This window comes from Emys orbicularis, chromosome 1 (genome assembly GCF_028017835.1).
Source record: "Emys orbicularis isolate rEmyOrb1 chromosome 1, rEmyOrb1.hap1, whole genome shotgun sequence".
In the NCBI taxonomy this organism is placed as follows: Eukaryota; Metazoa; Chordata; order Testudines; family Emydidae; genus Emys; species Emys orbicularis.
The window spans coordinates 287,408,758-287,423,631 of record NC_088683.1 but is presented as its reverse complement, the minus strand read 5'-3'; the positions used below and the strand labels follow the sequence as shown (position 1 = coordinate 287,423,631).

General features: G+C 40.0%; 1 protein-coding gene across 1 annotated transcript in view; it reads right to left on the bottom strand.

Moving 5' to 3' along the window:
• MYCBP2 (MYC binding protein 2) overlaps positions 1-14,874 on the bottom strand; it is a 419,800-nt gene that overhangs the window by 50,739 nt on the left and 354,187 nt on the right. Inside the window, exons 60-65 of the mRNA XM_065413662.1 lie at positions 14,155-14,324; positions 8,457-8,701; positions 7,462-7,629; positions 6,104-6,261; positions 4,878-5,077; positions 4,056-4,205 (exon numbers count right to left, since the gene is read on the bottom strand). Of these exons, the coding sequence (XP_065269734.1) occupies positions 4,056-4,205; positions 4,878-5,077; positions 6,104-6,261; positions 7,462-7,629; positions 8,457-8,701; positions 14,155-14,324 (1,091 nt within the window). The remainder of the gene's footprint in view (positions 1-4,055; positions 4,206-4,877; positions 5,078-6,103; positions 6,262-7,461; positions 7,630-8,456; positions 8,702-14,154; positions 14,325-14,874) is intronic.

The window sequence follows — 14,874 nt, the reverse complement described above, 5'->3', positions numbered from 1 at the left end:
TAGGCCTATCCTTTGTGGACTGTCTGTTGAAGACTGCAGTATGGCGAGGTCCCAACAACAACCTGGCAATTCCTCCTCCATTATTAGACACCCGTCCCTCCAAATCCTCCTCTGCCTCTCTACGGGATGGTTGCTGAGCATCCTCAGTGCTTGTATCAGCAAGGATAAGGATGGGTTACTCCCCTTTTGGCAACTTGAGTTCTTCAAGATGTGTTGTCCCTACGTATAGCGTACTTTAGGGTGTACATGCACTCAGGACAGGAGATTTATCCTATCAGCATCCTTCTGGTTTGAGCGTATGCCCCCACTCTCCTCATGCTCCAAACCAAGGGATACAGGGGGCTGCCAAACTGCTGCCTTCTTAGTTCCTTCACTATGGCCAATTCCCAGTAGGGGGAAACCAGGCAGTGGGCAAGGAGGGTGGGTAGTGCACTACACATAGGGACAACATCTCAAAGAACTCAAGTAACTACAAGGTGGGTGACCATTCATCTTCGAGTGATCGTCCCTATATGTAGTGCACTTCAGGTGATTCACAAGCAGGGTCTCTACTGAGGTGGTGGTGCCTGAAGTCCTAAGACACAACAGATTACAGAACTGGCCTGCCTAGAGAAGCATCAGAAGCAGCTGTTTGCACCAGTGCACAGTGTGTAGTAAAGGTGTATATAGAACTCCAAGTTGCTCCTTTGCAGATGTCAGCAACGTCTCTAACGTAGATAATCAGTACTGCCTGAGCTCTAGTCAAGTATGCTCTCAGACTGTCCTCAAGCAAGACATTGTTCATCTCATAGCAGAGTAGGGTGTACCTGAAAACCATTTAGACAGTCTCTGGGAGAAAATGACCTCTCCTTTCATACGTTCTGCCAAATGAATGATGATGAAAAAAATCTAGGTGACTTTCTAAATGATTTTGTCCTATGCAGGTAAAAGGCAAGAGTCCTACACATGTTCAGTGAATGCCACATCACTTCCTCTCTGCTAGAGTGAGGTTTAGGTTAGAGCACAGGTAAACAGATATCCTGATTGATGTGGAAAGTCTGATACCACATTAGGGACAAAACATCAGATATAGTTTTATGGACACCTTTTCCTTGTGAAAAACCGTAGTGGGTTTGTCAGCCATGGAGACAAGGAAGTACCTCAAGTAGAATCTCTTTCCCCTTGCTGCTAGAGATACTAGTTATATCACTCCTAGTTTGTGTTCTGAGGCCTTCCAGGACTTGCTTAAGAGGGTGGCAGAGTCACTTCAAACCCCCCTGGAAGAGGACCAGGAAACCATAGGGTCACCATTCTGAACTTTAGGTGGCAGATGAAACTTTTCACCTCTGTGAGGTCCAGAATTTGGATGGAGTTAGAAAAAGCCTGTCCGGCTGTTGTCCAGGCCCTCCTGAGCAGTAATAGAAAGGACTCTACCAGGAAATGTTACAAAGCAAAGTGGAAAAGATGTTAATTTGAGTGTAACCAACAAGGAATTTTTCCCTTATAGGGAAAGATTTCGGATATGCTGAACTCCCACTTATCCTTACAATCCTCAGAGCGGTCTGTTAACTTCCTCAGGATACACCTGGCAGCCATCAGCATGTTTCACTACTCTGTATTTTCCTACCCAGTCTCTGCCCACTTACTGAAGGGTCTGACTAGAATCTTCCCTTCTGGCAAAACCTGTACCAGTCTGATAAAACTGTGAACCTTGTTTTAGCAACACTTACGAAGTCACTGTTTGAGCCCTTGGCATCGTGCCAGCTACTACATCTCTCTGTGAAGGTAGCATTTTTGTCACTATCACATCAGCCATAGGATTTGGGGAGCCAGTTTGGGATTTTTTCCAGGTTGCTTTTTCCAGTTGCATAGCCACACCTTTTCCCCTTCCTGGTTGAGCACATAATTCCCCTATTTCCTGGCGTTTGAGCCTGGCATGCTCGCTTCCGGCTCATCTGTTTCTCCATCTTCTGGAATGCCGTCCCTAGGTCACTCATATACAACTCTGCCATGTCACCCACCTATGTAGATGCAGGGGGACCTTGCTAGTTGATTCTTGCTGCCTGAACATCAAGTCACAGGGAAGGATGAGTTTGCAGAGTCCAAAAATAATCTTATCAGGAGAGTAATGGATAGTTGAGTGCTGGCCAGCATTATATGTAAAGATCTTTTTGTATTCCAGCCTTGTTGGTCTTCACTGACAGATGCTAAGCATGGAACCAGTGGTGTGGTTTACTGTCTCCATTTCTACAGCACCCACAGAGTAGGTGATATTGGGCCTCACATTGGTTTTCTGGAGTTGTCAGCAAACCTTATGCGACAACCAGGGTTCAAACTTCTTCCTCGATCACTACAGATACAGCGTGGTGGTCTGATCTGCAATACTACATGTTTCATCAATGGAGGTCAACCCTTTATGCTTCAGTAGTTGTGCCACCACATACTTTGAGAGGTTGTCAGACACTACCAGCAAATACTGGTGTTTCTGGTAGTGAGCCTTTCAAGTCAATACATGTGAACTGAAAACATGGGAGGAGCATCTGGTAGAAGAGGAAAGGATTCTAAAACTCTTCCACTGCTATCTAATATACCAGGGGAATCGGATATGGGAGTGCCTCACAGGAACGCTCCCTCACTTAAGAACAATCTGAGGCAGTACCTGATCACATCTCTCAAGATCTTCATTATTCTTGGAGAACACACTAGCATACCATAAGAGCAGCTGTTCTAATCACTTTTTTGTCACCTTCTCTGGCAGCATCTCTCAAGTCAACACTTAGCTCTTTTACATCTTTTAATCTGTGCCCCATGAAAGGTTTTTAGATATCGGCTACATTGTATACTGTCTCCATGGTCTGATTTTTCACTAGCTGCACTTCCTGGTCAGTGACATTAACTGCTCTTACTCAGAACTCACCCTTTGCTCCAGCTCAAAACAGGGATCTGCTAAACAGCAATCCTGACTGGATATTTGTAGCTTCACACCCTCCTTCAGGTTCACTGCAGAAGTCCTTTATCTTTATGGGCATTAATGCATGATGACCTGGCTTCACCACAACTTTATTCCAAGCCATCACAGGGAGCAGTTTTTCTCTGTCACTCTGTAGGCCTGGTAGAGGCATCTCTAAGCCTCTAAGAGTTGCCCCCCAGGGTCCACACTTCCTCTTACTCCCAGATTAGATACAAAAACATAATATACAAGACTACAACTTAACAGTAAGATAGAGATACAGTACCATTTATCGGTAGAGGCTATCTGCACTGATCATTACACTACCTGAAATCTGTTACTTTAAGAGTATATATTACAATAGGGTTTTTCATCACATGATCACACCATTAAAGAGAAGAAATATAATTCAAAAACAAGTCAAGGCCACATACATTAGCTTAATTTAAAATAATTTCATCATCAAGCTTTGCAAAAAGCCCTGGAACACACTTAGCTACAAAGTTGAAAAACGGTTGCCAATTACTCGCCTGCCAGAAAATTACTCATCCCAGTCAAGTGGGTGAGGAGAGTTTTGCAAGACTACTTCATTATAACAAAAAGAATAGTTGCCTCTATAGGAGAAAAACATAACTGTTCAACATAAATTATGCCAGCATAACCTGTGATTTACACAAGCCCTAAGAATAATAGCGTTTCTTAGAGAAAACTTCCCTCAGTTTTCGGGTATGCAATCTAAGCATAGTTTTCAGTTACTGTACTTGTCAAAAAAACAGCATTTTCTATTATAGAGAATGTTTTAAACAGTTTAAGAGCAAAAATAATGTACTAAAACAAATTGCAATGGATCAGCAGAACATCATTAATTCAGCAGTCATGAAATGTGAATTAAATGTAAGGGTGATCAACAAAAACAAATACTGTATAGATATGTTCTTGAAAAAAGTGAACTAAAATTTCCCATTCCATAGTTAAGATTTTGTTTTTCACTAAAAGCTACACAAATACAAGATTAACGTTTGTTTTCACTTTTAAAAATATTTTCTGAATGTGTAAACTAGCTGTACAGTCATACCCACAATTTCTGTAAGATACTTTATGAGTAGCATGCTAAAATCTCACATACTTGCTCTGCATTTTCTTTATTCGCTTTGTTCTCCTCATCCTCATCTTCCTCCGGTTCCATAGGGGCAGGAGTCAGTGAAGCCACAAAATGCCATAAAATATCATGAAGAGAAGTTGTTTGAATGACATTACAGAGAAGCCAATTAAAAGCCTAAAACAAATGTAGATACAAAGTTATAGTTTAGGTTAGGAAAGTTGGAGGTATGCATGTAGAGTTCAACAAAAAGATTCATTTTAAACATTTCACAGAAGGAGAGGCACCAGTATTTTGAAAAGTTATCAAAAACACTGCTGCACAAGCCCTTTTATTAAACTATAAACTATTTCTTACAATTATGTAAATATATTATAGGGAATACACCACACTGACGGCTTGTACACAAGACAATGTGCAGCAAGCTGGGGGGTAACTCTACAGTGCTCTAGCCTGTCACCCCCTAACTGATCATGTGGACTCTGTTACAGCACAGTACTTTAAAACAAAGCTTGAAAAAACTAAGTCCCTTAGATACATTTAAAGATTAGAGACACACTGCTGACCATCCAAACTAGCACATTTACAGTTAACATTTCTATTTTTATATTTCTGATTTTGCAGACATTGTTATGGCTACTTAGACTTGTTTAAAAACTTGCTGGAAGTCTCAATTTGGGATTAGTAAAAGACTTTTATCTTTAGTAAAAGACTATTAGTAAAAGACATTATCTTTTTTGTATTAGTATTTAATTTAATATAAAAATTTGTTTCAAAACTTCTCTGGAATTAGGACAAGTAACTGATGTGTCATTTTTATTACAGTTAGATCCATTAATGCATTAATACCTCCATAGCAAAGACTCGGCAAGCAGATTTCCGTAAGGCTTGTTTCATTGCTATTTCAAGTCCTTCCAGATCATGGTGCTGGATTACAAATGCCAGAACTGGCCACTGGAAATTTCTCTCTCCTTTAGAAAGAGAGCTGTGGGCGGAGATTAACCGAGAAAGTTCAGGAGATGGATGTCTCAGGAGAGATGATCCCACTTCTATTTAAAGTATAAAAATATATACATATTAGATTCGTTGTGTAATTGTTTTTACTGCAGCTAGTTTGCTAGTATTTATAAAATAGCAACTTTAGTAAGGATGTTCTATTTTTTCCTTGTAGAACAATACACTGCTACCTCAATATAACGCCACCCGATATAACACGGTAAAGCAGTGCTCCGGGGGGGCGGGGCTGCGCACTCCGGTGGATCAAAGCAAGTTCAATATAACACAGTTTCACCTATAACGCGGTAAGATTTTTTTGGCTCCCAAGGACAGCGTTATATCGAGGTAGAGGTGTATAATACAATCCTTGAAGTGAAAAAAATTGTGCTTCACTTCAGGGTAAGCAGACACTAAAAATCTGCAAGAATTCTTCCTGAATTTTAAAACCGAGCAGAGAACTCCCAGGAATTCATTTCAGACCTGAATTAATTCCTGAGCCACTCTTAACGCTCTGCATATTTCTCATAACTTACATGTGGTTAATATTTGACAAGCTATTAGTATTTGGAACTGGGTGAATAATGGAATTTTTGGTTCACGGTCAATTCCAAAATATCAAAAATTGTTTAATTTCAGATTGAAACGAAAACAACATTTTGAAAGCTTTTCAGTGAATCGAAAAAGTTTTGAACTGGGTCAAACCAAAACGTTTCATTTTGGGGCATTTGACAAAAGCAAAGGAGGACTAGATTCACAAAGTGACCAGAGACTGAGAAGGAGGAGGTTTCTTTAGCCCAGCAGTTAGGGTACTCACCAGGGAAGTGGGAGACCCAGGTTCAATCCCCCCCTTTGCCTGATGTGGAAAAGGGACTTGAATAAACTATTCACTGAAAAAAGTCTGCCCAGCTCTATTAATTACATATATTTATATCAAATGGTACTTTTTTTCCTACAGTCTTTCACTAAGAAACTGTAATCCTATGATCTATCCTTAAACTCCATTTACTTTTTCTAAAACTAAAAATAGACATTTTAGAAAAGTGTAAATACTTTTTCTGCTTTAAGAGGTCTATTTTTACCTGCGTCGCCACTGTTGACTCTTCTTCTGGGAATGGCCTTAACCCGTGCAGGTAAAATCGAGTGCTGTTTGTCATATTCTGATGCAACAACTGAGTATGATCTTTGAAAAACTGTGCGCTTTGCCAGGTCTGAATCTGTTATTGGACTGGTCTCCAAACTGCAAAGAAAAGAGATCAGTGAGGTCATAAAAACACTTTTTAAAGTTTCAGTGATGACATAACTCAGACAAAATTCAGAACTACAGTATTACCATTAAAAACCTAAGCTTTAAAGACTGGAAATGAAGCAGACGAGAAAGCAGCATACATTTGGATAATGGCAATACTACCAATGAAAATTTACCTTATGCAACATAATAGTAATAACTATATGAACTCATATAGTTGTTCATATAGTATGGACCAAGAAATTCTTGCAAATTCTTTCAACATAAACATTGCTAATATGTGTATCTTGTATTTCTTAAAATATATAATTGTGATGTAGCAAGGTAAACCCTGACAATCCAAATATCTCATGGGGGGAGGGGGAAGAAGAGGCATCCAAAGTATTCAGATGACTGAGTTTCAGATAAACAAACGTATGATGTAGACAGATTTATAAACTCCATGGGCCTCCTACATGAAATTTAGAAGTTTGTTTAGTGGGGGAAATAACGTTTCCCAACCAGTTCTGATCTGCTGTTGCCAATCCACTGGAATGTTTCACTCCCTCCTACTTTGTGTGAACTTCTTATGGTCTACAGAAGAGATCCCACTTCCCACTCTTCCTAAAGGGTGTGGGAGAGCCCCATTGCCCCAAGTCTTAAAAGGGGCAAGGTGGCTACACCAAGGTGATCCTGAGGATCCCTGTTAGAGCAGAGATTTGAGATCAGTTGACCAGACACCTCGTTCTCTTTCCAGAAGGTGGTCATGGTTAAATGTTGGCATTCAAATTTGTTTTTATATGTCAAGCTCCATGACAGAGAAATAAATATATAAAAATGTTGTGGCTGATTATGTCCTCCTGATATATGAAATATCCCAGATTTTGTTTCCATTTTGTTTGCTTCAGTATCAAAGTTCAGACTTGTGGCAATTCTGTGTTAAATCAAATAATATAAATTAGTTTAAAGTTTTGAACAGAATTGGAGCTCGTGTTTGAAAATATATGAGAGACTGTTGTCTTTCTGTAAACAAATACAATTTCAGGTAGCCTATAAGCCAAACATATATACAAGTTATGGCTAGAATTCAAGGGCTGAGCTGACTTGGTATTTTGGCTACCTATTGCAGCAACAATTCCCATTACCCTTGTGTTCACTTCAGTGCTGTGCTAGTATGTTAGCTAACAGTTATCAAGAAGTACACTGGCATACCTTGGTGGCATAGATTTCATGTTACTCTCTGGTTCCTCAAAGACATTAGGACATGCATCAGGAGTGACTGATATGTATGGTGCAGGTACTGAAGTTGAACGCAGATATCTCATCTCATCTTGGAAGAGGTTGTCATCCTGATAGCTAACAAAGTTTTCATGATGATGCCTGCATTAAAGCAGATATTTAAACTGATGATGATGATGATTTGTATTATCATAGTGCTCAAGAATCCTATTGGACCGGAACCCCATTGTGCTGGGCATTGTACAAACCCAGAACCAAAAGACAGTTTTCAAAACCAACCAACCGACCCTTTCCAGTCCAATTAGCTAGCAATTACTGTCACTTGTACACCTACTGCATTTGAGCCTAACCTGGTTGTGGCCTTTAGGAACTGAAGCAATGTAAATGCTAATATGATGCTGAAGTAGTGAGCTAAAGAATAGCCTATCTGGATGTGTTTATCATTTGCTAATGTTTCGCAAACAGCAGGGCTTCTCAAGATGATGTTACTTATTGTAGAACCAAATTTCCCCCTTCATCCTGAATCATTTTAGGACTCATGAATATTATATACCAAATTGAAATATACTGGGAAATACAAAGGGGCACATGCTTAAATGCTCTGAATTGAGAGGAGATTGTAGGAGGGGACTATGTATACTAGGCTCAGGAGTTCTGCTACCAAGTTCTTAAATCACTGAAATTTAAGTTTTAAGAATTATTCATCAAGCATCCAAAAGCGTGTTAGGGCACCTCCCAAATTCAGTAGCTCTGATCCCTGGAGCAACTGCAATCTAAACAGACGTGACAAAACCATGGAAGATGGAGAGAAAGTCAGGGGGCAAGATAATAAAGAAGCATGAGAATGCTTCCAGAGAGCAGCACGCTTTTATATATACATTTTAGTTTAGTACATAAAATACACATTTTATTTTTATTCAAACATTATGCATAAATGGATTTATGAACTCATGAGTAGCTTTCATTACCTTGCTAAAGTTTGCAGATAGAGGCATGGCATTTTAATGGGAAAGTCCTCAGAAATTCCTTCTTTAACACTGGGAAGCTGAGACTGGAATGGTTTTGCAGGATGATAGCACAAAATACTGGGCTCAGCAGCACTGCTCAGGGACAGCAAGAACAGAGCATTGGCTTTAATCACTTGATGAGCTTCCATAGTTGGCAAGGCACGAGGAGTCTTAACTTGCATTGGCTTTCTCCTGTATTGTTTAACCTAGAATACAAAAATGTTACATGTTTACATATTATTTTATTATAAGTAAGGTTAAGACTTAGTCATGGGTATTTTTAGTAAAAGTCATGAATAGGTCACGGGCAATAAACAAAAATTCACGGCCCATGACCTGTCCATGACTTTTACTATAAATACCCATGATGACTAAATCTCTGCTCCTAGGGCCCCGGTGCTCTGGGGGGTAGGGGGGGGCCCTGCTCAAGTGGTGGGGGCTGACTGCCCACAGTAGCATGCTGCTCTAAGGCCCCCAGGGACCGCTCTCCCCAAGGACTGCTGTTAGGTGTTGATTATTCAGTAGCTGGGGACAGAGCTGTCTTGCTGGATCCTCTCTTCATTTGGGTCAGTTTCAATCAGTTCATTAATGACAGTCATTCCACCCAGACTGCCATGTGACACACATGCACACACTTCTTGTCTCCCGCATTGTTTTGGGAGCAGCATTAACCATTTTGCACCCACTTAGTAGCAATGCAACACATAGAGGGAAACTGACACATGCTTAGGATTCATAAAGATGTTACAGAAAATTCCCACTTTGACACACATGTTCACATACAATTTTTTCCCACAGGGCTCCTGCCTTGTTCAGTGGATAGCATAGACCATGCTTTGGGAATGAATAAGGGTTGTGTAGTGAAGGACAAGGTTGTGACTGTAAGACCCCTTGCCTCATTCGTTCAAGAAATTGGAAGGTGTGTAATGAATAAAGCAGGGGATGCAGGAAGAAAAAAGGTCTCATGGTTAAGGCAGTTAAATGCCCTGGAGAACTGAATTCTATCCCTGCCTCTGTAACAGAGTTCCTGTGTGATGCTAGGCAAGTCACTTAAACCAAACTTTTCACAGGTGGCCACTTAGCATGCTCATTTTCTGGGTTCCCAATGTGAGGCCTGTGGTCTGATTTGCAGAGTGCACTCTCAGCTGCAACTGAAGTCAATGTGAGCTATGCTTTGAAGATATTAAGACTATATAATTTGAAGTAGTCTGAAAAATTAGACTTTATGCATACCAAACTGGGCATCCCAAATTAGTGATAACTTTTGATTATAAAATCTCTGTGCCTCAATTCCAAACCACTCACATCAGTAAACTTAATTCTGGCATTTCCTAACTTGTGAGTGCTTGACTTTGAAACCTTAACATTCTTTTAATGTAATTTTTTGTTTGCAATTTTATTCACATAGCACAAATGACAAAACACAGAGGAGGATTACAAAGGAAACAAAAATGATACATCAGACAAGGCTAGGGAAAAAGTTTCCTTACCTATTAATATTCTTTCTTCAAGATTTTCTATATCAGGCCATATACTTGGATTATAGTCCCTCCCAAACACCAGATGGAGAACAAGAATTTAGGTAATGCCATATCTTCCCTTATAAGGGTCTAGCTATCTCAGCTTTCAGTTGAATATTTCAGAAGCAGTACCAAGTAACAACTTAACCAATTCATAAATAACCATTAAAAAATGTTAAACAATTTCAGTTTGTCAGTGACTCTATCAAAGTTCTTAATGAGTTAGGCACTCAAATCTTACAAGGTGGTGGATGGGACTGGTATAAAAAGGCTTTAATGAAGGAAAATTAACAGATAAAGATAATTTCCCCCCTCTCTTAGATCTTCTATAACAGAGAAAAAAGGGACACTATTAAGGGCCCAAAAGCAAGCTATTCCGCTGGTTAGGAAAGATAGAAAATGTGGCAAAAGACCACCTTGGCTTAACCACGAGATCTTGCATGATCTAAAAAATAAAAAGGAGTCATACAAAAAATGGAAACTAGGACAGATTACAAAGGATGAATATAGGCAAACAACACAGGAATGCAGGGGCAAGATTAGAAAGGCAAAGGCACAAAATGAGCTCAAACTAGCTACGGGAATAAAGGGGAACAAGAAGACTTTTTATCAATACATTAGAAGCAAGAGGAAGACCAAAGACAGGGTAGGCCCACTGCTTAGTGAAGAGGGAGAAACAGTAACAGGAAACTTGGAAATGGCAGAGATGCTTAATGACTTCTTTGTTTCGGTCTTCACCGAGAAGTCTGAAGGAATGCCTAACATAGTGAATGCTAATGGGAAGGGGGTAGGTTTAGCAGATAAAATAAAAAAAGAACAAGTTAAAAATCACTTAGAAAAGTTAGATGCCTGCAAGTCACCAGGGCCTGATGAAATGCATCCTAGAATACTCAAGGAGCTAATAGAGGAGGTATCTGAGCCTCTAGCTATTATCTTTGGAAAATCATGGGAGACGGGAGAGATTCCAGAAGACTGGAAAAGGACAAATATAGTGCCCATCTATAAAAAGGGAAATAAAAACAACCCAGGAAACTACAGACCAGTTAGTTTAACTTCTGTGCCAGGGAAGATAATGGAGCAAGTAATTAAGGAAATCATCTGCAAACACTTGGAAGGTGGTAAGGTGATAGGGAACAGCCAGCATGGATTTGTAAAGAACAAATCATGTCAAACCAATCTGATAGCTTTCTTCGATAGGATAACGAGTCTTGTGGATAAGGGAGAAGCTGTCGATGTGGTATACCTAGACTTTAGTAAGGCATTTGATACGGTCTTGCATGATATTCTTATCGACAAACTAGGCAAATACAATTTAGATGGGGCTACTATAAGGTGGGTGCATAACTGGCTGGATAACCGTACTCAGAGAGTTGTTATTAATGGTTCCCAATCCTGCTGGAAAGGCATAACGAGTGGGGTTCCGCAGGGGTCTGTTTTGGGACCGGCTCTGTTCAATATCTTCATTAACGACTTAGATATTGGCATAGAAAGTACGCTTATTAAGTTTGCGGATGATACCAAACTGGGAGGGATTGCAACTGCTTTGGAGGACAGGGTCATAATTCAAAATGATCTGGACAAATTGGAGAAATGGTCTGAGTTAAACAGGATGAAGTTTAACAAAGACAAATGCAAAGTGCTCCACTTAGGAAGAAAAAATCAGTTTCACACATACAGAATGGGAAGAGACTGTCTAGGAAGGAGTACGGCAGAAAGGGATCTAGGGGTTATAGTGGACCACAAGCTAAATATGAGTCAACAGTGTGATGCTGTTGCAAAAAAAGCAAACATGATTCTGGGATGTATTAACAGGTGTGTTGTGAGCAAGACACGAGAAGTCATTCTTCCGCTCTACTCTGCTCTGGTTAGGCCTCAGCTGGAGTATTGTGTCCAGTTCTGGGCACCGCATTTCAAGAAAGATGTGGAGAAATTGGAAAGGGTCCAGAGAAGAGCAACAAGAATGATTAAAGGTCTTGAGAACATGACCTATGAAGGAAGGCTGAAAGAATTGGGTTTGTTTAGTTTGGAAAAGAGAAGACTGAGAGGGGACATGATAGCAGTTTTCAGGTATCTAAAAGGGTGTCATAAGGAGGAGGGAGAAAACTTGTTCACCTTAGCCTCTGAGGATAGAACAAGAAGCAATGGGCTTAAACTGCAGCAAGGGAGGTCTAGGTTGGACATTAGGAAAAAGTTCCTAACTGTCAGGGTGGTTAAACACTGGAATAAATTGCCTAGGGAGGTTGTGGAATCTCCATCTCTGGAGATATTTAAGAGTAGGTTAGATAAATGTCTGTCAGGGATGGTCTAGACAGTATTTGGTCCTGCCCTGCGGGCAGGGGACTGGACTCGATGACCTCTCGAGGTCCCTTCCAGTCCTAGAATCTATGAATCTATGAAAGATGATATGCATGCGATCTTCCAAAGCATCAGATAAGCCAGTCGTCTTTGGTCTTGTACACTCAATAGCAAAGTCATGACTACCAACTGTACTGGGTGTCCACATGAATTAAGGACCTTGCATACACAGGTTCAGACTAAACAGGAGCCTGAATGGGGATGGACATGGACATGTTCACCAGTTCCAGGGTACCATGGTCTTCTCAGTCAGCCTGGAGTTATAAGAAAAAAAGCTCCTCTTGATTTGGCAAACCTTCTACATGATCTATGCTGATCATGGGCTGGGGTAGGAGGGGAACGTACATTTGGCTGAGGTCTATTGACATTCAAGGTAATTTGTTCTGCTTGCTTCTGCTTTCTTGAATCTGAAGTATTTTTTTCCTGGGTATAATGAGATTTCATTCTCCTGATTCAGCTGCATTCTACTCATCCAGTCAGGTGTGCCAGTTCTCATCCTCAGACTCTGATGGCCAACTGACTGGTAGGGTTCTTTTTGGCTTAAGCCATCAACAGGTCTGTTTCCCTGAACATATCTTGACTTCTTGTGCCTCTCTGGTGACAGATGTATATTACAGATCGTGGCAATGTCCAACTGAATTTTTATGGATGAATATATTAGCTTTCCCTGGAAGTGTAACACAGTGATCCTCACAACCTTGGACTCTAACTTGTTTATGGAAGACTTCCTTTGAACCAGTGATGAACATTGCAGCAATGTTGGGGAAAAAATTTCCACCCCAGTGGATGGTTTATTGAAATTGTCCTCAGTTAGCTATTAACTTCATGAGTCTTGAAGATATTTGCAGGATCTTTGAGGTTATCTCTTTACTCCACTTCCAACAGGAAGACACACTAAAGAGAGTGCATATTCAGGGCATACACTTACGCTCACAGCCATTGACCCTAGCACCTGCTGACAGTTCTATACTGTGCTCTTTGAGTAGTGAATTAAAAGTTTTGACTTGGATCTGCAGCTTATTCATAGAGTCCTACACAATAAATGCCCATTTAGTATCGTGAATTCTTCAGATACATAAGGTTTCATGTGGGACTGAAGGAGCTCTTCTTGTTTATCACCAACCCCTGCCTTCCCAAATAAGCCCTACTGTCTTCCACTGATGAACTGGCTGAAGCTTCTGAACCAGCTCAGAGCAGCCAGTTGTCCAGATATAGGCTATACAGTACAGTTTGGTCCAGGATAGCAAATCACAGTTATTTCCAGTGAGACTGCAACACTGGCATATGCAGGGACATATCCTAGAGATCCAATGAGCATAAGAATTTACCTTAGTCTCCTCCTTGAATAATTGTTTTAAGTGATTCCATCTGCTTAAATTAGCATTGACCCAACTGTGCAATGACAGCATGTTATTTGCCAAATAATGACTTATTCAAAGAGATTTACCTACATTGCTTGCAAGATATTAGCTTCTATATTAAAATATGTTAGCATAAAACTAAAAACTAATTTACAAATTTGAATCTGAAAATAAGTAAATACACTGTAAAATAATTTGGATTAACAACAACTAATCAGTTATGACTTCTCCCCCTTCCCCCAAAAGGAATAAATTGGATCTTAAGTACAAAACCAGAAGTGTTCAAATTTTTTTTATCACAGTATATTAAAACTACTTTTAATATAAATGAACATTTCATGACATTGAAATATCTTGAAATTCTAAAATTACCAAGATAACCTGAACTATTAATACTAACACTGGAGAAACAAATAAATATACCTTCTCTCTTGCTGCTGCTTGCTTTTCACGGAGGTATTTTTCTCTGCATCGATCACAAACCAGATACCAAGTGCTTCCTCCTATACCACCATCACCACAATTACCAGCCCATCCTCCGCAGAAGTGTCCAATGCTATTATAACCTTGACCACCTGCATACCGGCCACAACCTTGAAATAATGAAGACAAGATCCATAAACAATAACTTTACTTTTAGGAATAACAATTAATGCTTCTTTTCCTATCTGTAAAATAGGAAGGAGGAGACTCATTTTCTTTCCCTTAGCCTGGTTTTATTCTCTCTAAATTCCTTGAAAGCTATATTCTGAAAGCAAATGGTGGTGTCCAATACTTGGAAAGTTTTTGCTTTTTAAAATCTGTTGATCAGAACAGCTTTTTAAAAGCTTGAGAATTACATTCATTACTTATTAATATCACAGTAGTGCCCCAGAGTCAAGAGACTGTGCAGACACACTGGAAGACAGTCCCTGATCCAAAAGGCTCATAAATCTGAAAATGGGAAATGTCGTGCAACCTTCATGATAGGTGGTGCTACCACCCTGCCGATAATTTTATCCCTCTTCATTTGCCAAATACATTTTTAAGCTTATTTTTGATGAAGGTGGAAACTAAGTAGCTTTGTTTCTTTTTGTGTTCAAAGGGTATCAGTCAAATGCCTGGAATGTATGCTAATTGCTCCACAGCTAAAAGAGGGAGCAC